We start from the raw sequence: 24,031 nt of genomic DNA on the forward strand, positions 1-24,031 counted from the left end.
GTAAAATAAATAGTTAATGTTAGGAAACTTTATTTAAAAACTTTTATAAAATCCAATAAAATAATATTAATTTAAATACATTTTTTTAAATTGTTTAAGTTGTTTGCATTTACCTAATGAAAACGGAAAATATATAAATTAAATTAAAATTATAACCTTTGACTCTCGAGTCTGCTAGGTATAGGTGGCGCGCTTTAAAAATACAATTTTGCAATACTAGTTTTCCTATTTCATAACAACAACAATTTAACAGGTGATAACTTTCCAAATCAACAAGCTTGGGCTTATGCTACATAGAGGAAACAAGTATGAAATTTAGTGAACATTTACAGGCACATCTTACTCCAGAATGGCGAAAACAGTACATCGATTATGAGGTAACGTGTATAATTATTAAAATAAGTACACAGAGTAAGCCTACATAGATAGCTAGGCTACAGGCCCAGGCTAGGCCTAGTAGGCCTACTCTCTATACTACCACTAGCCAGGACTAGTAGTACTGTAGTAGGCGGGATCCGTCTGTCTACTAGGCCTATAGTAGTAGGCCTAGGCCTACCCCTTCCTAGACTACAGGTCTAGCCTAGGGCTTCTTCTCTAGTACTACTACTAGCAGTACAACATTTTTTCTTTTCACATGTTTGAGATTTTAATACTGTAGCAGTGTATAAATAAATAACTATTTTTTATAATGTTTTATTAAAATCTAAATAGGCCTAGGCCTAATTGTTGTTTAATTTACTGTTTGTTTTCTTTTCCGCAGCAAAAGATTATCTAAGTAAACCGATAACAAATTATATGCTTAATCAAGATGAATTATCTCTATCTAATCAGATATGATTGAATCTGATCTGTTGTATGCGATAATGTTTAACCCATGATCAGACAAATTGTTGCGTTGTTGTTGGAATTGAGCGCAATAAATCTTTTCCTGTCATTTCAGTTCATTTTTCCGAATCATTGGTTTTTACATACAGTTAATTAGTGCAATGGAAGTACGCTAATGTGGTATTATCAATTTCCACCTCTTTGTTTCAAACCTCTGACCACACAATTATTGTTAGATTCTGTATCATTGTAAAACAACAGTATTATTAAATTGTTGGACATAATTGATATTATAGTTTAATTAGTATCAATTTGACAATTTACAAAGTAATGTAAAAAAACATCAAACAATTGTTGTTTTTCTATGTGTTGCTGTTTTTTACCCTTTCCACTTTATTATACAGGAAATTACTAAATCAGACATCTGCACAATATTTCATCATGACACCAAATGTTTTCCATTGTTAATTGAACAATTAGTGATGCTACAGTATCATATTGAGGTTACTTAGCCTTCATGGGTCCTAGGCCCACCCAAAATATATAATTCTTTGTATGGTAAAAATAATTAACCATTTTAATGTCTAATAATATATTTATAATTGGCCAAAAATTTGATCAAAAAAATATATATTTACCTGATAAAACCGTAATATACCAATGTCCATTATCTGGAAGTCAATGTGTTTTGATTTAAACCTTTTTAGTTACAATCTGTCAAAATCATTATCTTTGTTGGCAAAAGGGAATGATTTTATTAAAGCTCCTGTACAAAATGGCCTATCCAAAATTTGGTATTATTCATCTTTATTTTTCATGTTTTTGGGATTGGAATGGCACTGTAAAGTTGATTTCCTTTAGTATTTTGTTTCAAATTGTTTTTGGCAGAAACTACCAATGATGATTAATGTGACCTTCCGTATTTAATTATTCAATTCCTGTTCATTCATCATTAGTGTACTCCATAATACAGTTATTGATGGAAAATAAACCATGGAGGTACCTCCATGAATAAAACATCCCTATGCATGACACATTTATGGTGGAAGAATTTGAATCCGGAAATATCAATTTTAAGTTGTTTTGTTGAAAAAAGTTTTCATTGAATCTTATGCTACAGTACAGAGTAGTCTGTACTTAAACAGAAATTAAGAGGAAAGAAAGTAGTTTCCAAAAACAAAATAACTAGTAGAACTAGTGTAATAGTTTTGTAACACTTCACCTGTTTATACAGTACATACACAATAAAAAAGGGCAACTTTAGTGGAGTGAGGGTGGGGAAGGTTGTCAGATTCTAGACCTCATGGACACTACTGGATCTGCTTATGAATGTTTCCAAAAGAAAGAAAGAAAACATCACTTGTTTATCATCAGAAGTATGTATTTATTGATATATTGAACAGTGTCAGTTATCTGTATTTATTGCAAATATCTTTATATTCGTTTTCACAGAACCTTAAGGAAATAATATACAAATATTGTGAGAATATTCCACAAACAGAAGGTATGCATTAAATTGCAATTAATATATTTGCAACCATTTCCAATTAATGTATTATAATGTAATTAAATTGATACATTGGGAAAAAAAAAAACCCTGTTTTTCAATAGTGAATATATTCACACAAATCGAACATTCCTGATTTTTTTTTTATAATATAAATGAAATAAGCCAATGAAAGTCAATAAATTCAAGTAATTTTGCTTCTTTATTTAGAAGTTGGGGAACAAGTTGTGGAAAGATTTACCAACACAGTAGAGGAAGAATTTTTCCACTATTGTGAAAAACAACTTACAAAAATAAATACTTTTTTCTCAGGTAAGTACTACTGTATAAATAACACATTGTGTCACAACGCTTGCTTGCTTCTAATGTTGTTCAAATTGTTATTTTGTATGGACATTTATTTAACTATGATTTATTTGATTTAGAAAAACTAAATGAAGCAACAAGACGCTCTGCAAGTTTACAAGATGAATGTCGTCAATTCAACAATAACAAGTCGAATCCTAACACTCCGGCTAATGTTCGACGACGGAGAAGTTCTGTATTTTTTATGGAGATGAAAGATCCAACAATGAAAGCATTAAACAGAACGGCTGCTGATCTGAAGCTTGCGGTCACAGAGTTTTATCTTTATCTTATCTTGTTGCAGAATTATCAGGTACTATTTGTATGTGTATACAAATTGGGTATATTAGCAAACATTATCAACGAACACCATTTCCAGATAACACCAACTACTTAGGACAATTACCTTTAAAGGAGATCTTTTGAAGATTTTTCAGGAGATGTTTGTCCCAAATGCTCGACTCTACCGATCACCATGTTTCAAATCCTGTCAAATATCAGGATTTTTTTATCATTTCAACTCTACTTTCAAAGACTTTGACTTTGTTTTATATATCTAAATGGTGAGAATGAAATACTGTGTACATATCTTAACTTTCCAAGCTTTTCTGATTTTTTTAATCTTATATCTTGTGAGGGTGTTCACTGCTGCAAACCTCTGAGGAGGTCCTTGTTTTTCTACAATGTTCTATTTAAATTGTTTTTCTCCGCAGAGTCTTAACTTTACAGGATTTCGAAAAATTCTAAAGAAACATGATAAAATGTTAATGACGGAAAGAGGGCTAACATTCAGAGTGGAAGAAGTTGAAAAATCTCCTTTCTACACATCCAAACAAATTGATAAACTGATTCTTGAGACAGAGGTATGATTTTTTAATTGTTGATAATAATAATATAAAACAAAATACAAACAAATACTTATTTCAAACTATTTAGAACATTAGGATAGCAGAACTCGTACAAAATTGCCATAAGAAAGTTTTTGTTTTTTTTTCTTAATTGTGTCTTTTTTGTTTAATTTTATTTGTCAATTAGACGAAAGAAAAAGTGTTTTTTTTTCTCTCTCACTGAAATTAAATAATCATATATATTTATTTATCTGGAGGACCAAATGTAAAACCTTTCTCCTCACACAATTATATTCATTAATTTATCAAATGTTCTGTATATTGTATTGTGTGAAACAATAAACTTGAAACTTATAATACTTTACATAAATATTGAGGGACACAATTCAAATATAACTTAATACTAGCAGGGATGTAGAATTAAAAACAAATTAACACGACTGTACGTACCTAAAAATATTTTTGTTGTTTTTCAGACCCTATATATCAATGAACTTGAAGGTGGAAATAGACAGAAAGCGATGAATAAGCTCAGAGTGCCTCCTCTTAAAGCTCCGGTATACTCTTTTTTCATAAGTATTTCTTTAGGTTTTATTTCTTATTTAAGTATTATGAAGAATAGACTTCAAGGATTGCCTTGAACCTGTGCTGATTTTATAACTTTGATAACTCAGTATTAACATACCTGTGCCAATCGATTCGTTGATTTTGTATCACATGCCATGTATTATTTTCTGCCATTTCACCAATTTAAGGTTTTATAGCACAGTCAGTCAATCTGGCCAGACTAATCTACCTTGATTTACCAGTGATAGCTTACACATGTAAATTGTGGTATCTCGTTTATTATTTATTTAGAAAATGAACTGGAGTACAATGAGAGTTGGCTTTTTCTCTGGAATTTTCTTAGTGCTATGTATTATTATTTTGGTAGTTGGTAAGTGCTTTTTAGAAACTTTTTTAACCTCATTTATATTGGCTTAGTGGTATCCAAATCATAGGGTTCTAGGGTTAATATCAAATTATACTATAAAATGAGATGCAGTTTACCGCTTACTGTAACTACAATGAATGCAATACACCAATAACAGCAACAAAAAAACCCATAAACTAAACGTAATTAGTATACAAATTGTTTTGAAAGAGTATTTGATTTAAGTGACTAAAATTTTACTTTAAAGATGTATTGTCCCCTGCAAAATTATTTTTATTGTCACATAATCGTTATCCACTTTCACTAAAAAACAAAATTTATTTACCCGAAAAAAACTGTAATTTAAAGCAAAAAAAATTGTCTAATTGTCTGCAAGCCAATGTATTTTTGTTTTATAAGTGAAAACACCATTTTTTTTTCCTATGGAAGTGATTAACTTTATTAAAATTACAAAATAAACTATTCAATAACCTATATAGTCTGATTTAATTAATCTTCATTTTTCATGTTTTGTTGGGGTGGGGGGGTTGGGTGGGGCGGGATGTCAATACATCTTTAAAATAGTAGTAGGTTTTGTTTTCATGGAATGGAGAAATATTTGTTGATTTTATAGACTTGTTGAATCTTTTAACTTTTGAAAAATATTCTTTCCAGTCCACTAAAAAACATTTATTATTTGTATTAGGCCTAATATTCCTTTAATGACGATGTTTTTCTTGTTTTCTTTCACAGCAATAACATTACCGATTAATGTAGACTATGTTACTCCCGCTCTGAAGATGTATCGTGGTGTGTTTCTTATCATATTTATCATTTTTCTACTTGCTATGAATACGTATGGTTGGCGCAAGGCTGGTGTCAATCATGTACTTATATTTGAGTTGGATCCACGAAGTAATCTTACTCATGAACAATTATTAGAAGTAAGTTATTTTAAAATATTAAATAAAAATACCAGTCAAATTTTGTTTTATTCTCTATAGTATAAATAGTTGAATTAAAATAAAGTAACAAAGTTGTAATGCAGTATTTGGTTTGTACTCTCTAATACCATGTACCTCAGTTTGATTTTGGCTCTTAAGCTCTGTCTACACTATTAAACTAGTTTGACAAAAGGAGTGTGATGTAACCAAATATGGTAGTGATATAACCAAATATTATGGTGATATGACATCATCATGTCCACATCACATTTTTTGTCACATCAAGTTTGATAGTGTAGACAGAGCTTTATTGTAGTAATACTGTTAAGTATCTTGTTTCTTCCAAGTGGAATTGACTATTAACAAAATTGTAGAGGTTTGTGCTCATATAGGTTTTTCTTCCATGCTGTTGCTTGTGAGACACCAGTACAGTATTCATTAAATAAAACATAAAATATGAGTTTTATTAATGAAAATATATTGTTAATAGATCTTTTGTATTGTTTTCAGATTGCAATGTTTTTTGCAGTTCTTTGGGGAATAAGTATTATCAGTTTTATGTACTGTACATACACTGTGATACCTCCTTACGTTAACCCTCTGATACTTGTCACGTTCCTTGCCGTCTTTCTTATTAATCCATTTCCAATCCTGTACTTCAAGGCCAGAATTTGGCTTCTTAGAGTTTTAGTAAGTACTGCATTTAATACGGTAGATGTATTGTGTTTTTATTATACTGTAAATTTGAAGCATTAAGCAATTAAGCGGAACCATAATACCTAGCCATAACATCGGCAAGGGTTCGAGTCTCACTTGCTACATGGTTCTGGTGGTAGAACAAGTCTTCCCGGATAATGACTATAAACCGTAGGTCCAGTGTACACATCTAGCTCATGTGCACTTTAAATATTAATAACCTAGTACATCTTTCGAGACGAGTAGGGGGTTACCCCGGTATACTATTATACACACAGTCACACATAGACAGTTATCATAACTCATCATGAGGGCCTCTTGATTGTCAGCATATGCTGTTTTAGGGTCAAAATAAATATGGTTTAATCAAAAAGTAACAGATTTTAACATGTTGACTGCCAGGAATGAGCATACCTGTCCGATAGGGCATTTAACATGAGCGTTTAATTAGTATAATTTATTTGATGTGATTGCTTGTTATATATCCACCCCAAAAGCACTCTTAAACTGTGCAATTGTGGTAGGAATTATTAAATTAGTATTATAATAGTAAACGTTTGTATAACACGCTTTAATGTTTGGTGTATAATTTAAAGAACCATTATTTTTGCCATGGACCAGAAAATGTGTCTTGTGTCTGTTTTATGGAAAATGAGGTTGAACTATAATGAGAATATATATAAGAATAACTCTGACACAATTCTGATATAGATCCAATCATAAACTCTTTGCTTCTCTAAAGAATAATAATTTTTGTTTGTTTCTAGTTTCGTATTATTCTAGCTCCATATTACCCGGTTGGTTTTGCTGATTTCTGGCTGGCTGATCAGTTAAATAGTTTGGTTACAGTGCTCTTGGATCTAGAGTTTCTAATATGTTACTATGTCTGTGAAGTTGATTGGATAACAGGTTCATGTAAGTAGGACATACATTACACCCCCTACTAAGAAGACACCTTTAAGACCACATACAATACAACCCCTATTAAGAAGACACCTTTAAGACCACATACATACAGGACCCGACTCAAGATCCTGTATCTTTCTGGGATCCTGCCTTCTTCCTTTTTCCCCCAGATGTATTGTTATTTATCTATGTTATTTCTTATTTATTCCATTATTGTTTAAATTTCAAAAAGAAGTATCAAATCAAAATCAAAATTTCAACTACCAAAAAAAAAATTACAACCTTTATTAAGAAGACACCTTTAAGACCACATACAATACAACCCTATAAAAAAGACACCTTTGAGACCACATACAATACAACCCTATAAAAAAGACACCTTTGAGACCACATACAATACAACCCTATAAAAAAGACACCTTTGAGACCACATACAATACAACCCTATAAAAAAGACACCTTTGAGACCACATACAATACAACCCTATAAAAAAGACACCTTTGAGACCACATACATTACAACCCACTTTTGGGACCAAACAAACTAAATTCACTGTATTCACAGAAATCCTATAATAGTAGTGTCCCATAGAGGTTCTAGTTCTTAATAACAATACAGTGTTTAAGGTGTTTTGCCATAAGAGTGGGGTCATATCATGTGTATCATATCACTTCTAGTAGGGAACCATCAAACTGTAATAAAGTGGATAATGTTATTATGTGTTCTATACTAATATATTGGTAAAACATTAATAATATTCGATTGAATAATCTATCGGTGCTAAATTTAGGAAATAAAAGTAATGTAAAAGATTGGGTATCATTTGTTCATCGTGTTCGAAACACAATTATAGAGTTGAAATGGCTTTTAAAGGTTTAAACCAACATTTAATTAACGAATAGCATATTGTATGTATGTATATATTATTAGAAATTATTCCAGATACACATATATATATCTATCTTATTTTTCCTCAAAACTATTTTATGTATTCATTTTATCATTTTTCATTAGGTTCCATTACATGTGATACATATGGCTATGCTGCTCGTGCAATTGTTGCTTGTTTACCTGCGTGGTTTAGATTTGCCCAGTGTTTACGTCGTTACCATGACACCAAATTAGTTTTTCCTCATCTAGTAAATGCTGGCAAATACTCCTCAACATTTTTGGTTGTTATTTTCTCCTCCGTTTTTAAATTAACTAATGGTAAGTAAGTTTAACATTTGTTACAATATGTTGTTATTTTATTTAGTATTTTGACTACATTAACTACTACTACTACTAATTTATTGTTGACATTACAGAAGCACAATTACACCCTTTGTTTACTTTTGCAATATCATACATTAATGTACAAATAACGTTTTTATTTGTAAATCTAAATGTTTTTTTTTTCAGATGATCACACTTTTTACCGTAACCCTTTGTTCTATTTATGGGTGATTAGTGCTGTATTTAGTTCTTGTTACACTCTTTCATGGGATATCAAAATGGACTGGGGTTTGTTCAGTTTCAAGAGTAAAGAAAACAAGTTGCTTCGGGAAGAGATCGTTTATTCTCCTGTGGTAAGTTTGTTGTTCATCAACCACATTAAGTCTACTTTGCCAAAGTATAAATAGAAGCCTGACATGTCAACCTATGCATTGACATGTCAACCTATGCATTGACATGTCAACCTATGCATTGAATGTCAACCTATGCATTGACATGTCAACCTATGCATTGACATGTCAACCTATGCATTGACATGTCAACCTATGCATTGACATGTCAACCTATGCATTGACATGCCGTTGATTGCTAAACCAAAAACCTAGATGTAGACTAAATCTCCAAATAGAGTGAGGAAACTTCCCTGCAAGTGCACAACTAATTAACAACAAACTATTGTTTTTTTTTCAGACCTATTATTTTGCTATGTTAGAGGATTTTATACTGAGGTTTGCATGGACATTAGCATTAACAATGTCAATCAAGGGATCTTTGCAGACTTATGGTGACATATTAGTTACAGTGTTAGCAATATTAGAGGTGTTCAGGTAGGTAATATCTGAGATGATGAAATACGTCACTTTGAGGGTTCTCTTGCAAAGAAATAACTAATTTTTTGAAAATATTTATTATTGTTTTTCTTCTGAAATACATTACATTTTGTCTATGTAATAGAATTATTGTGTAGAATCTAAATTTACTGACAATCTTAAAGTAGGTGGTTACAATGGTGTACTAACTCCACACAGTCCCTGCTGTGGATAGAACATGTTCACCTATATTTAGCTGCCAAAAGGACACATGATCCTTATTAAGAGAGAAGCATGTTATAGAAAAAGGTTAACATCCGATTCATACTCTGATCTTAACAAAATCAAATCATATCAAGCAAGAATACAATTATTTCCAAACTTGTTTTGGTCATGATGGATGGCAACAATTTTAATAATGTCATTCTAGTTAATTTAAAATGATAATGAAAATTACAACAATAGAAATAATTGTCTCTTCTGAATAAAAAAAAATTGTAATGTCTTGATATAGGTTCAATTTCAAATTGTATATATAACATTTTATATCGTTGCATTCTCCTCACATAACCTACTTAGACGCTTTGTCTGGAACTTTTATCGTCTTGAAAATGAACATCTGAATAACTGTGGTGAGTTCAGAGCTGTACGGGATATTTCAGTGGCACCTCTGACAGAGGACGATGTCAAAGATCTGGAAGGAATGATGGATGATGAAGAAGAGGTTCCTCTATACAAGTCAAAGTCAAAAAAGAAGTAAATAAAAGATTTATTATTTATTCTATATTCAGTGCTCCCGAATCATAAAAGATGCAAACTCTTGTTTCATTGCAATAATTGTTGCACTTGGTAATAACCTACGCAAGACAGAGTAACAGTGAGTGAGTGAGTGAGTGGCCAAGCGGTTAAGACAGTGGAACCTTAATTACGTAGCCATAACATCAGCAAGGGTTCGAGGCTCACTCGCTCCATGGTTCTGGTGGTAGAACGAGTCTTCTGGGATAAGGACTATAAACCGTAGGTCCAGTGTACACATCTGGCTCATGATGAACCTAGTACATCTTTCGAGACGAGTAGGAGGTTACCCCGGTGTACTAGTATACACACAGCCACTGTCACTCATCAAGAGGGCCCCTTGATTGTCAGCATACGCTGTTTAGGGTCACCCTCTATAAATAAGGTGTAATAAAATAAAGTGTGACAGATCAGTTGTTACAAAAATCTACCATTTTTATTACAAATTTTAACAGGTTTTTTATGCAATATTAAGTAGCTACTCAAATAAATTTATGTTCACTTTTTTTCCAGCGGTCGTTGTGTTCGATGGGAAAACGAAGAAGATGATGAAGAAGACGATGAGGACGTGTATTTACAAAGAGGTCATTCTGAAAGTAATGAGCCATGTTTAAATTCATCTTATTCACTTAATATGAGAAATCTTAAAACATGAACAAGTAAGCAAACAAATATTTTAAACAATGCTTTCAGATGCTCTGTAAAAAACGGTACAAGTAGTTTCAAAGAACGTTATTGATTATGTACGTAAATAAGAGTATCCCAATTTATAATTGGTGGGGGTTGCATTATTTTGTCGGAGGCCTATATTCGAAGGAGTCATTCATTCTTTTAACATGTATAATCAAATAAATTCCCCCTGGATATGAAAAAATGCAACACAATTAATATCAAAAAGTGATAAAACAGAAGAAGTGGGTTATACTGCAATATATTGTATGTATATGCATAAAAACGATGTTCTATGTTGGCTGTCAATTCAAGGCGGTGGGCATTTATTCAAATAAATATGGTAATAATAATCTAACCAATTTCCAGTATCTTTGATACAAAAACAGAATATGTTGGTAAACAACGCAAGGTGTATGTGTATTAGATGCATCTCGCCTACGCAACTGTTAAGTGCATGCTGTGGGTGTGCGACTTTTTGACTCAACAGCTGCGTAGTTGCATGGCAGATCAGATCACAATTCAAAACACAACAGCCCAATGAAGTCTGTTTTTTATTATTTTACTATTTTTTTTAACCTGGTAAATATTGTAAATAATTAAATAACTATATACTTTTAACAGAATATTTAATTGTTGTTATATATTGTAATTAAATTCAATGATATTACATGTTCAGTGCAAATTTTACCAGCTTTCTATAAGATTAAAAAGAATATTATATGCAATTGAAATAATTATTTGTTAAAATTATTCCAGGAAAAGATTATACAGTATATTTTTTTACTGAAATTTTCTATGGTTTTTTTTATATTGTATATTATACTTATAGTGTTTGTTATCCAGCTTTCCATGCACGGGTTGATAATTGTTACTCCATGTTACTACGAAGCTTCTGTATCTGCTGCGCAAACAATAACCGATTAATAAACATGTGAATAAATTAACCCTAATTTCTTCAGCAGAAACAGGACAAATTTTCAATAACCGGTTAAATGGCAGTGTGAAAAAAATGGTTATAAACACCTAAACGATTAAGGGTTACAATGCCATTTAACCAGTTATTGCTGTCAACCAACTATCAATGGTTATTATTATACAGGCATTATTATCTAGAACGTTTGACCGCCGCATTGCATTTTGGGTAGGTAATGTCAGGCTATGTATAAAAAAATGTTCAATTAACAATATGTTAAGTACAGTTGAATAACTTCAATTAGGGGTAAGATGTAATAGTAGAAAGTGCTAATGTCAAATGATGAAGCGTATTGTTGATAATGATAAAACTTGAATAGTAGGTTAGTAAGTTATCATGGAACATGCCAATTACTTGATGATGATAAACTTGATGATTTTAAACTGAACCAAACTAGATTTGTAATTACTTTATTCCAAATTATCTTGCTGTAGATATCAATTTCAATGACCATAGGTTTATGTGAACCAACCACTGTTTTTTTTAAATTTTAAGGTGCTAAAACATTGTTTAATGTAACATTTAACAGAAAAGAAAACGTTGTCATAATCCAGTACTGTTGTAAACTGTCTACCGTAGAAGTATTGTTACTATCATCTACACCACACCTTATATGGTCCATATTATAAACCAATATTTTGTATTTCTACCTAACTTTGATTTGTAACTAAGATATCAGTATTTTTAAACAGAAATACAAACAATAAAGTATAAAACATTTTTATGGAAGTTTGTGTTAATTGTAGTAATTTTCCAAAAACATAATAATCATATAGTTTTTATATTGATATTTAGAAGGTATATCCTCACCAATCCCTGGTCAAGTGGTCAAACAATCGCATGACCGTTTCGCACCACGCATTGGATATGGGTTTATGTTATGGTTCCATTATTTAACACTACTACAGTAGACTTGGTGTGAACGACGGGAAAGTGCGACAACAAATTACCCCAATGAATAACAGCGAATATATGGACCAGGGACCATTCAAGATTGTTGGACATAGGCCTAATAAAACTTCACAATCACTCACCGTTGTGCAGTTTTTATTTTGGTTAGGCCATTGCGATAATTAGTTGGACCCTAGTTCATTGGGTCTGGTTCATTATTAGGATTCAATGGGATAATTTTTCAACCCATTACTGTACTTCTAAACAAAACACGGTTAAATGATGTCCAACTCTATTTTTCATAAAAGTTTATTTTAATAATATTAATTATCAATAATGAACATTTCACATAATCATGTTTTAAAAATCTTTAATATATTTAAAAGCGTAAAAATAAACAGATTAATGGCCATATTACATACATCGAAAAACGACAAGTACAACACAGTTAAAAGATGTCCGGTAAAATTCAAAAGTATAAAATGATTTGTCCAAAAAACAGCATGCAATTGAAAATGATAAAACTATACACTGCATTTCAATGAAAATATTCATTTGTTTCGTACTCTCTAATCATATGGGTACATTAACCAATCTGAAAGAGAAAAAATGCATTACTAATAAAATCAAGCCTAGGCTACGCATATTTATTATTTACGATAGAAGGTAAACATAGAGAAAGATCAAAATGTATAATAATGAATACATGAACAATAAATATCCACCAACCCAAGCAATCTAATAATAGTAAATAGCCTAGTAATAACAATAATATTAACACTAACCCTAACATATTTTCACAATTACATACAAATAAGAATGATATAATATATAGGCCTAAGCCTAAGGCCTATTGCTCTAGCTAGTTAGGCCTAGCAAACCCACCTCCATGTGAAGAAGTAGTGTTATGGAAATGTTGTTCATAATGATATTGCTGCGGTGGTAACAGAGGCTGCTGCTGTTGTAGACCTGCTTGACAGCAGAGTGTTGGTGGTGGGTATGGGGTCGGGAACAGGCTTGCTCCTTCCTCCTCCTCCATTGATGATCCTGAACTACATACACCACCTGCTGGTGGACCAGAGTGATAACTTGTCGGAGAAAGAGGTACAGGCTGTTGTATGCCTCCTTGACGGGGTGGTGGGTATGTGGCAAGACCTTGGCATCCTTGTAGCAATTCTGAATTGCAATATGGAGCAGATTGATAACTTGTCGGCAGTGGCATAGCCATAGGAAATAGTGATGTTTGGTATGGATCATCTTCTCGAATTCGCCGCTGTTGCCGCATGTGCATACGCATCACCCATCTCCTTTCATTGGTTAAGGTACATTTTGGACATGCACACATTGCGTAAATACATTCCCGTTTGTGTCCTCGAGACAAACTATTTATTCCGTGATTGAAACACAACTGGCATCTTGGCGAATTTCTCGTTTTAATACCTTCTTTCCCTTTTTTACCCACGACATTTAGTTTGGACAGTCCACTAATTGACATGGCAAGACCGCTAGCTTTCGAGACACCCTCTAAAAAAACGCGCAAAGAATAAAAAGTGTTTGCGCATGTGCACACAGCAGTGTGCAATTGCTGCTCTACAGTATTTTAATAATTGTAGTAGGCCTACATAAACTTTTGAAAAAACACACTCCTTCCCCAACATTCTAGCATTACACACTCCAGAAACCGCTAATTATATTCAGGAAAAATTGTAATGTCACCACCTTTATTACAAAATTAATTTTACTTTACAAAAAAAGCCATGTAGGCATATTCTAGTGGAGCAAATTGTGAATTGAACTTCCTGAGCCAACTTGTTTCATATTAGGCTTACATTATTGATTTTTAAGATTTCCAGTCAATTTCATTATCAATAAATAGAAAATATAAATACATTTCTACACTAAAACGCATGGATTTATAAAGTCTTCTGAACTAATTCATCTGAAGAATACACAGTGTCCTTGTGTACGAATTTATATAATGAAACCAATAATTCCACGTATTCTAAATAGAAAAGACTGTAGAAGAAGTGTTTTTTTCTTCTCTTTAAAAACGTGATTATTGCCGATAAACGCTAATATAACCGTTGTGATAAAACGTGAAGCTGTACTGGGATATATTAAACATGATTGAGAATTTTCTAATGGAGGCACTCAGCATTATGAAGACTATTATCAAATAATTACCACTTGCGGATAATTTAGTCTTCATAAGAAGAACCCAAGGTTCCACGTTTTATTAATATTAACTGGTAAAAGCATTACATTAGGCAGGTTTCGCATTTTACGAATTACTGATACCGATACTGATACGTCATCATTATAAACTTTTTGAGCTGATCCCTAATTCATATCCGTAAATTGGTATTTGTGTTTTACTGGAATCAACCGCTGTATCCGTAAGTAGAAATACTGATACAATATTTAACATATTTATCAACTTTTTGCTTTAAATGTACGAAATTATGATTAGGATTTGAAAATATATAATATATTGCAACTAATTTACCCCAAAAAATAAATCAATGTCATCAGGATTGTCTTTCATGCAAGCTAGCCCTTTCCACCCATCCACACGACGTAGCCAGGCCTGTACTGTAGTCTGTTTCAATTTGCGCGCGAATAATCAGCCTAGCTAGCTAGCCTACCCCGTCCTCTAGTAGGCGCCTCTGAGATGGTTCCGCTCTAGCCTAGACCTACCCTTCTATTATCGAATTCCCTACCAAAATAAAACCAACTTTCCTGCCTCATTGGCGTCGTTCGTAGACGTAGGTTTTCACCTAAAAAAAAGCCTACTACTAGGCCTAGGCTAGGCCCTAGTAGGCTACTGGCTGGTAGGCCTACTATAGTACTAGGCCTAGGCTATATTACTAGCCTATATGAGGGCATAGGCTAGGCCTAGATAGTTAGGGCCTCTACTAGTACTAGTAGGCCTAGTTAGTAGTAGTAGTAGTAGTAGTAGTAGAGGCCTAAGCTAGGCCTAGTAGTAGGCCTCTAGGATCCTAGCTAGGTAGGCCGGCCCTACTTATGCCTCTCTCTCTAGCTACTAGGCCCTAGGTCTGTATGTAGGCCTAACCCTAGTGGTAGGGTTTACTTTGCTAAGTTTTAATTTAAATTGTTGTATGATTATCCACCTATGTCAAAATAGGAAAATCATAAAATCGCGCGTAACTTACGGATATACAGCAACAGGTCAATCTTATGACAACGTTATACAATACAGTCTTATGTTTGCCACAATTAGAGATACGCTGCCAACAAAATTCGTGGAAAGATAGAAGAATAACATGGGGAAAAAAAAGATAGTGACAATAACAAGTGCAATCATAATATTAATGGTATGATGACATAATCAACATCAATAATTAATTAATTAATAATAATATTTTATTCTCCCAAGATTATGAATCGATTCAATCCAAAATTGGACATTGTTCTACTGAAAGAGGTGGTGGCAGATGCCCCATTTTCTGTACCATTTGTGGATAGGACAAAAACGTGGGAAGGCATAGTGAGCAGAGTCAATAGTACACACCTAATAAACACAACTATAAGAGCTGCCAAAGAAAGAATCAAAGTACTTATAAAAGCTCATAAGCAGGATGAGATGAAGAGTTTAAGGGCGTAAGTAATTTTATTATTTTTTTTTAGTCGTATTTTTTTTGGTTGACTAAAAACAATAATTTTCCCTACCTGGCTTTGCCGACGGATGTGACGAGGGAAGCAAAAGTTTTCAGGACAAGAGTTGTCCGCTGAGCACATAGACTATTATGCACTATATAGATAAAAAAGAGGGCGAGATGGTGCAGCGGTAAGGAATCGGACTTGTGTGTGACAATATATTATTTATTTATTATTACATTTGCAGATCTGGTACAGCAGAAGAATACACTGAGCGGCAGACTTTGTTGACAGAAGTTGTTGCTTTAATGGAGGTACAGTCAAATAAGGCAGCTGAGAGAGTTAAAGAACAACAAGGAAAAGATGTGCGTGACGCTGCAATGCAGTCGCTGAAAAGAGAGAGGAATGATGACGAGGTAACTGGGGCTCAAAAAAAAAAGAAAGAGAGCAATGTGAATAATTACTTACAACTGCGGAGAGAGCAGCATGAGCTGGAGAAAGAGAAATTTGATTTGGAGAAAAAAGAGCGAGAAGCACGCATTCAGCATGATGCGTCCGTGCTTGCTCTCTTGCAGCAGTTAATCAACAAAGAACAATAATTTAATAATTATATATTGTGTAATGTGTTTTTTGCATATAGGAAAAGTGTGTAGTTTGTTGTGGGTTGTGTTGATTTTGTTATTTGTTATGTTGAGAAAATTCCTATAAAACAGTGTAATAATATAAATAGCAATATTTAAAGATGTATTGTCCCTCAGAAAAAATAATTTGTAAATGTTTTTTGTTGAATACCCCATTTTAATGTCACATAATAGTTATTCACTTTGACCAAAAAATTATTTACCTGAAAAAACTGTAATTTAAAGCAAAATAATAGTCAAGTTTTTGGTTGAATTTAATCGCTTATTTTATTATTTTATAAGTGAAAACATTATATTTCGGGTTTTTTTTTCTATGGAAGTGATTAACTTTGTTAAAACTACAAAATGACCTATTCAAACTCAGATTTTATTAATCTTCATTTTTCATGTTTTTGGGGGGACAATACATCTTTAAACTAATACTTAATATTTAAAGACAATAAATATTTATTTATTTGTGTTATGTATTGTTGTAACATACACCTCAAGACACATATAGTACAGTATATGTACTATTTATTTATCACCACTTCCAGTACAAAAGTTTGTACTAAATAAATTGTAAAATTGAAATAACAATTTGTCTTTCTTCTTTATTAGTTCAATTCAATATGTTATGAATTATAATTATCTTTGTAAATATTCTTCCAAAGTAGGAGGTTCTAGATCAAAATACTCTGATGTTTGTGAACTGTATAAGCAAGAGTGACAATTTGTCAACAAAGCACCTACAATGTAGTACTTGGCTACAGGCTGAAGAAAAATCTTCAGATTCTTTTTAAAATCTAGGAACGCAAAGTTAGCTATGATTTTGCCAAACTGCCATTCGACACATTGCCTTACGCTAGACATTCTTCTATTGAATATTTCTTCTTCCGGTGATGGCTGAGCTGCCTTGAAAGGACAAATGATATAATCCCTAATTGGATAGGCTGGATCACCATACACGCAATATGGTAACCCACCTCTATCCCTTCGCATGTCTGTCTCAAAATACTCCATTATGTTGCTTGCTCGAAGCAGAGCGCAATCATGGCGCCTTCCCTCCATAGGACCATACAAATTACAAATCATGCCATCCGGGCTTACAATTGATTGGAATTTCAGTGCATGTACTCGTTTGTGCCCGTTAAAGCACACCCTCTGATTGTGAGTAGGCCGGCATATTGGTCTCACGGTTCCATCTATGAACCCAATGCAGTTCTTGAGAGGGGCACCTTTTTCATTTATCTTGTCTGCGTATATTTGGAGTCTGCCGTTAAACCATGCATTGTTGAGATTTTTTAGCAGGTGTCCAAATCTATCATGTATGATGTCCAATGTTTTCGAAATGGCGAAGGAGAGGGTGCTCTTCGGGCGACCAAACAATGATTCAAGGTCTGACAATCTGTTTGGATATGCCATCCTTCTGAGCAGCATGCAGAGTGCATCGACCTGGTACACAACTGTTCTATTCGGGCAGACAATTTTCTCTGGCAAGTTCAGTGAATTGGCCAATTGAAAAATCATGTGCTTGTCAAATCTGAAATGGAATTAATTTAGCTTATTTGAATTCAATACATAGTTACTTTTGGACAGTTGAAGGCAGTCTTGGTGTTGCAGACACGAAGGTATCCTTAGGGGAGAAGAATGATATGGAAAGAGCGCTCTGATCTTCATGAAATAGTGCTATATAAATGTCGCATTACATTACATTTACTTACTACAGTAATTAAATCACTTGCATGTTTAATATACAGAGTACAAAAAATAAATAAAGTACTGTATACATACCTGAAATTATTAATACATTGAGAATTTGTCAAATTATTAATATTGAATCTTGTGAAATGACGAAATGTTGATTCGGGTCGTTTAGAAATTAGAAAGTATACTAACTCATCATCATCATTTTCAATAGCAAGCTTTAACAACTCGCGTTCTTCTCTGGACTTCGCCATAAATACTAAAATTTTAAAAAAATGTAGAAAGTAGTATTACTAGTAGTAGTAGCCAGGCTAGTCCTAGAGGAATTACCGCCTAGAGAGAGGCCTATCTACACAACTAGCTAGGCCTAGCCTAGGCCTAGTACTACTACTAGCTCATTTAGTACACAGCACACATTAAAATAGTTTAAACTGTGTAGGCCTGGCCCTAGGTCTAGTAAAGGTTAAATAACATGGGTATTTTAAAATAATACACGACCAAAGCCTAGACAATCTGTCAATAGACTAAGTACAGAAATAAACATAATTTGACAAGTTTGGTTTATTTTTAGATCGTCGTTCAGGCTCATCGAGAGGGCTGGGCCTAGGGGCCTAGGCTAATGACTTTGTTTGGTGTTGAGACCGGTCACCAAAATCGACTGCATACACAATAACTATAATATATGATCCTTTTATTGAATGCAAACATTATATATTCACAACATAACATAATTAAAGTAATACTTACACAATCAAAATATGTTCGATTATTATTACATGCAACGTTCGATTATTATGCAATCATAATATTTACATAGTAAAGCGCCCTCTATTCACGTATTTCGTTGTCAAAGCGCGAAACAACTTTTTTAACAGTCTGCGGATATCGAAATACGCATATGACGTATCAGTATCGGTATCAGTAATTCGTAAAATGCGAAACCTGCCTATTATTAATGTTGAAAATCGTGATACCAGTTTACCAGTAGGCCTATTTAAATATACTTACAGCCTACAGATATCATCAGGTCCCAAATTATTGAATAATTTAAATGATACCTTCGCAAATCACTACATTTTATTTAAATTCGTCTTATTGCAGTGACTCTAAATAAAAACAGTAGTTTTATCTTATTTATATTTGTATCCTGTTATACAATATTCATTAACGTATGATTATGATATATCATTTTTTTGGGCCTAGACCCATAATTTGTATTGTTATCAAGACAAGAAATCGGCTAGTAAGTTTTTAACTTATACGGTTACAGTATATTAGATTCAGCATTGATTATCCGCAACTTGTGTTGTTGCGGGTAACCTATTGTGATTGTCAAGTCTCTATTTATTTTGTTAATAAAATACTACTATTTGTTAAATGTTGTTTTTAATTGCATTGCTTGCACACTAAAAGAGATTTAATTCAATCACAATAAAGAACCAATTTAGAGGAAAATATGATTATAATTGTATGTTATTTACTAATGGGGAAAGAACGTCATTGAAAACGAAGCAGTTGATTGGAGAATGGTAACAACAACGTCATTGCAATGATAATGCCAAAGACACGATTCTGAAAGTTGAATACGTTATATTGGCAAAAACAAACCAATTTTACTACGTTTTGGAGATTTTGACATTCTATTGTGAACAGTTGGGCCTCGAGGATTTAAAAGATTTTTGACATTTGCGAATAATTATTTGTGAACGAACATATTAACCGAAAACTGTTTCGTACATATCATTTATTATACAGAAATTAAATTGACTGTATTTTTACGCTGCGTTATCATTTGTCTATCTATTGTGGAACTGCATTGCAAGATATGGCCACGGTAGACCTTCGTATTCAAAATAATGTTTCGATAGATTTACTTATTTTTGTTTCATGTTTAAGCATTCCTCTACTTTTAACGATAATTATTGGAAATACAATTGTTATAGTTACGGTATATACAAATCGTGGGCTTAGAAGACTACCAAGCAACATCTTTATATCGTCGCTAGCAGTAACTGATTTGTTGAACGGCTTGATCGGACTCCCTTTAAGTATAATCGGATATATTCTCCGTAGACAGTTTCTTTATTCTGTTAACTGTGCAATCTGGTATTTTGTTCCATGTTTAATATTAATACATGTGTCTGTACTTCATTTGATTGTTATAACTTTTGATCGATTTATTGCGGTGAAATATCCTTTCCGATATCATGTATGGATGTCACCAGGAAAGGCATTTAGAACTTGTATTTACGTGAGTTTAATCGGTGTATTGATTGGAGGTAGCCCATTTGTTTCGGCAGGCGTTGCTAGCATTTTTGTGCCAACGCCAAATGTAACATTCGAGTATGAATGTGGCGGCTCTGCATTGTTTAACATTTACGGCGCTCCTGTGTTTTATTATTTCACGCATCCTATCACAGGTTTGACGATTCCATGCTTGTTTGTTGTATACGCGTACATATTTTTAGTTGCGTCAAAGGCGGAATTGAAGACAGCTAAGCAGAGTGGAAAGAACGTTACCAGAAGAGAAATGAAAGTGACCAAAACAACGGCAATAGTGCTCCTTGTGTACACCTTATGTATCGCACCATCTGCTCTTAAACATTTCATACAGGGATACATTGACAATGGCTACACCTGGCTGGCATGGTACCCCTGGTTTTCAGATTACATAGGAATAGCAAATTCTATGATGAATCCATTTATTTACGCTGGAAGAAGCAAGGAAATGAGAAAGGAATTTATTAAAACAGTGCGTAATGTCTGCTCGTGTTTGAAAATTAGTGGAATCCGGAAAAACGACGTTCAACAGTGGACTTCTTCAACAATATCATTATCTGAACAAACATCAAATTCGAGGACCACATACATAGCGCCTTGAGCACTTCTGTAGTGCCTTGAGCACTTCTAGTGGATATGTGCGATTTATAAATTATTATTATTATTATTACATATTAAAATCACCGTCGTCTGTGTGCTAGTAAATTAATTGTAGTTGAATATTGCCACGTGTATATGTGTAAAGCTCTGTCTACACTATCAAACTAGTTCGACAAAAAAAGTGTGAAGTCTAGTGTCGAAATATGGTAGTGATATGTTTAAATATGGTATTGATATGACATCATCATTGCCATATATGGGCACATCAAATTGTTTTGTCACATAAAGTTTGATAGTGTAGACAGAGCTTAAAATTAATCAGAGATGTATTGATAAAGTATCAATTACAGTAGAAATATTATAGAAAGTATTTCTTAGAATATGAAATAATATTAACAGTTAATTATCATACTATATAAGCAGACCCTCAATGAGAAATGAACAATCTTGTTGGAAAAGAAAGGTCTCCACCTGAGTATTAAAAGAGATCAAAGTAGAGCTGATGGAGGGAGTTTGACAACGTTTGAGCTGCCACCTCTTTTCGACTCGACAATATTGTCATAAAATGTATTCATGAATTTGCTTTTCCTTCATCCAATCTACGTAGTAGATGGATGAAGCTACTGTATTGTTCTAACCACGTGACTATGTAACGTAGGTTTTTTTTTTTTATATATCTACATATATATATGTATATATATAAATCCAAAGGCAAATTACTGAAAAAAATGACAATGCTGTGGGTATCAGTGGCTGGATCTCAATGGAGATACAAATAAAAAAGCGAAAAGCTAAATCAAAACGATAATGTAAACAGCCAGAAAAGTTAGCAGAGCTTTCGGGCAACACTAGCCCTTCATCAGTGCAAGTGAGGGAATATATGTATATATATATATATGTGTATTCGTTATATTTGCAATAATGTACACTAATTTGTTACTGAACTATGGAGAATTTTTTTTTTCCGAAATAAAAGATGAATGAATGAATGAATGAATAAGGTATGATCCTCATAGTCTGGGGTCGAGTGTTAACAGCGATATGTTGGATGACATATGCCATGCAGATGTTAAACTTTTAGTGTAATAAAATTGTGAGGACTTTTCAACAGTGTCCATTATTGATTCAATACTTGAGTAAGTTCCAGAGTGAATCCATTCTGATAGACTCGCCGTAGTACTGAGTTACTAATACTAAATATAATTTTAAGTTCTTTTACAGTAGTTATATAGGCCTAAACTAAATAAAGTCATTGTTTAAAAAGTCACAGAAACTATAAAATACATTCGTAAGCTCACACTATGACTTTGGAGACATTAGTTATTATGAATAACACGTTATTGACATTGGCATGCACACGTTGGCTGAATAGTCGTAGACAAAGATCGTACTGTATATCTTGTTTTAATTCATCTTCTGTTCAAAATGGCTGTCTGTCAATCTCTCTTATTCTTCTTATAGCTTTCATTTCCAAGTTCATCATTCTGTGAATTACAATAAATCTCTATCCAATCATATTTATTTCCAACAAAAAAAAACTGTAGGGAATATGTGCGGAAGCAGTTCTTGTTGAACTTCAATAAGCCCAGGGGGCTCGATCGCGGGTTTGGTATCATTCATACACGCGCCTACCAAACTATTAATAAAAGCAATCTTTAGATGCATTAAATGATTGTGTTGTGGAATCTCAAAACAATTGATGTGATTTCATATCATCGTTAGCACTTAAAAGGGTTTCTTCTGGCATGTAGGTAGACAGATCCCTCTCTCCAATAACCTGGATATCTTTAGCTCTTTTAAAAATATACTCAGTGTCAACGTATTGATTTCGATCAGGATATTCTTTCTTTATAGTACCTTTTTACCTTTTTTATAGTAGTTTTCTACCAGATAGAGCAAGATCTCCAGCAATTGAGTGATATTTAGGGCTGCTCAAATCCAGTGATTTTGATTTAAAAACATCTTTGTCTTTCTTGTTTGAGGTAGGTCTATGTGTTGCTGTTGAATTGAACTTACTACTTTCTCTAAACGGTAACGCAAGTGAACTTGCATCACTGAACCGCATATCACTGCCGAGGTTGGAGAGAAAAAAGTCTGATGAACTGCGTTTACGGGGTGAATGGGTCATGTCTTGTCCAAAATCAATGGACTGGTGAGAAGACGCTGTCATGTTATTATTGAATTGAACAATTACACTTTCTCTAAAAGGTAACGCAAGTGATCTTGCTGGTTTCTGTTTCTCGTTCATAACCTGATATTTTTGCACTTAGCCTGGAAAACTCTGCCTCCTGGATTTTGATAAAAAGATATTACAACAATGTTATTTATATCAAAGCAATAAAGGGCAACGCAATGTTATTCAATAACAGAACATATGAGTCATGCTGTAACATTTTATGATAGTTTCAATACTGTCAAGTTGCATTAGTCATGGGAAATGCTAGTAGAAAAGGCAAGACATTGGAACCGTAGTACTTTGCCATAACATCGTCTTCGTCGTCGGATAAGGACTATAAATTTACCGTAGGTCCAGTGTACACATCTGGCTCATGGCTCACTCACAGAACCATCTTTCGTGACGAGTAGGGGGTTCCCCCAGTGTACTAGTAAACACACAGCCACTGTCACATACAGACAGTTTTCCTCATCAAGAGGATTGATTGTCAGAATACGCTCTATAAATAAGGTAAACTTATAAAGAGAGTACTGTACTGTTTAAAATCAACCTTTTATTTCTGTCCTAATTTTGTTTTGTTTTGTTACAGTACTGAAGATTGTAACTGTAGTTAAGTTTTATTTTTTTCATGAAAGAGACACGTTTTCACTTACAGGAGACTTTCTTTTCTTAGATTTCTTTCCGATCATA

General features: G+C 33.2%; 5 protein-coding genes across 6 annotated transcripts in view; 2 read left to right on the forward strand and 3 right to left on the reverse strand.

Moving 5' to 3' along the window:
* Positions 1–251: 251 nt before the first annotated feature.
* On the forward strand, positions 252–12,178 carry LOC144837433 (xenotropic and polytropic retrovirus receptor 1 homolog). The gene is made up of 15 exons (XM_078692531.1): positions 252–377; positions 2,278–2,329; positions 2,543–2,644; positions 2,758–2,990; positions 3,391–3,540; positions 4,002–4,082; positions 4,384–4,462; positions 5,192–5,382; positions 5,893–6,072; positions 6,846–6,993; positions 8,000–8,194; positions 8,387–8,553; positions 8,891–9,027; positions 9,589–9,765; positions 10,318–12,178. Exons 1-15 carry the CDS (start codon positions 309–311, stop codon positions 10,457–10,459), a joined length of 2,103 nt encoding a protein of 700 aa, XP_078548657.1. The 5' UTR covers positions 252–308; the 3' UTR covers positions 10,460–12,178.
* Positions 12,179–12,633: 455 nt separating this feature from the next.
* Positions 12,634–13,856, reverse strand: LOC144838470 (uncharacterized). Of its 2 annotated transcripts, none has more exons than XM_078693858.1 (2): positions 13,226–13,856; positions 12,634–12,935 (listed from the first exon to the last, which is right to left on the reverse strand). In XM_078693858.1, the coding sequence occupies exons 1-2, from the start codon at positions 13,833–13,835 to the stop codon at positions 12,910–12,912; spliced, it is 636 nt and encodes a 211-aa protein (XP_078549984.1). In that variant the 5' UTR covers positions 13,836–13,856; the 3' UTR covers positions 12,634–12,909. The 2 variants fall into 2 exon arrangements, with proteins under 2 accessions (XP_078549984.1, XP_078549983.1); XM_078693857.1 differs by having other exon boundaries at positions 13,222–13,856.
* A 1,884-nt stretch (positions 13,857–15,740) lies between these two features.
* LOC144838146 (uncharacterized) lies at positions 15,741–16,746 on the forward strand. Its single transcript, XM_078693507.1, has 2 exons — positions 15,741–15,961; positions 16,206–16,746. The coding sequence occupies exons 1-2, from the start codon at positions 15,741–15,743 to the stop codon at positions 16,555–16,557; spliced, it is 573 nt and encodes a 190-aa protein (XP_078549633.1). The 3' UTR covers positions 16,558–16,746.
* Positions 16,747–16,982: 236 nt separating this feature from the next.
* On the reverse strand, positions 16,983–19,080 carry LOC144838500 (uncharacterized). The gene is made up of 3 exons (XM_078693901.1): positions 19,033–19,080; positions 18,373–18,544; positions 16,983–18,121 (listed from the first exon to the last, which is right to left on the reverse strand). Exons 2-3 carry the CDS (start codon positions 18,537–18,539, stop codon positions 17,227–17,229), a joined length of 1,062 nt encoding a protein of 353 aa, XP_078550027.1. The 5' UTR covers positions 18,540–18,544; positions 19,033–19,080; the 3' UTR covers positions 16,983–17,226.
* Positions 19,081–22,565: 3,485 nt separating this feature from the next.
* LOC144838650 (uncharacterized) overlaps positions 22,566–24,031 on the reverse strand; it is a 34,808-nt gene continuing 33,342 nt past the window's right edge. Inside the window, exon 3 of the transcript XR_013611683.1 lies at positions 22,566–22,606. The gene's annotated coding sequence lies outside the window, so the exon portion shown is untranslated. The remainder of the gene's footprint in view (positions 22,607–24,031) is intronic.

The sequence above is a fragment of the Antedon bifida genome, chromosome 3 (genome assembly GCF_963402885.1).
Source record: "Antedon bifida chromosome 3, ecAntBifi1.1, whole genome shotgun sequence".
Classification (NCBI taxonomy): domain Eukaryota; kingdom Metazoa; phylum Echinodermata; class Crinoidea; order Comatulida; family Antedonidae; genus Antedon; species Antedon bifida.

What these genes read in the sequence shown, in the direction of transcription:
- LOC144838500 (XM_078693901.1), bottom strand. Translation starts at nt 18,539, where the DNA reads ATGGCGAAGTCCAGAGAAGAACGCGAGTTGTTAAAGCTTGCTATTGAA. An exon ending in CAATGTATTAATAATTTCAG is followed by an intron (nt 18,122 to 18,372) that starts GTATGTATACAG and finishes ATTCCATTTCAG; the next exon opens with ATTTGACAAGCACATGATTT.
- LOC144838146 (XM_078693507.1), top strand. Translation starts at nt 15,741, where the DNA reads ATGAATCGATTCAATCCAAAATTGGACATTGTTCTACTGAAAGAGGTG. An exon ending in GAGATGAAGAGTTTAAGGGC is followed by an intron (nt 15,962 to 16,205) that starts GTAAGTAATTTT and finishes TTACATTTGCAG; the next exon opens with ATCTGGTACAGCAGAAGAAT.
- LOC144838470 (XM_078693858.1), bottom strand. Translation starts at nt 13,835, where the DNA reads ATGTCAATTAGTGGACTGTCCAAACTAAATGTCGTGGGTAAAAAAGGG. An exon ending in CACTACTTCTTCACATGGAG is followed by an intron (nt 12,936 to 13,225) that starts GTGGGTTTGCTA and finishes TTTCTCTTTCAG; the next exon opens with ATTGGTTAATGTACCCATAT.
- LOC144837433 (XM_078692531.1), top strand. Translation starts at nt 309, where the DNA reads ATGAAATTTAGTGAACATTTACAGGCACATCTTACTCCAGAATGGCGA. An exon ending in AACAGTACATCGATTATGAG is followed by an intron (nt 378 to 2,277) that starts GTAACGTGTATA and finishes TCGTTTTCACAG; the next exon opens with AACCTTAAGGAAATAATATA. An exon ending in TCTTGTTGCAGAATTATCAG is followed by an intron (nt 2,991 to 3,390) that starts GTACTATTTGTA and finishes TTTTCTCCGCAG; the next exon opens with AGTCTTAACTTTACAGGATT.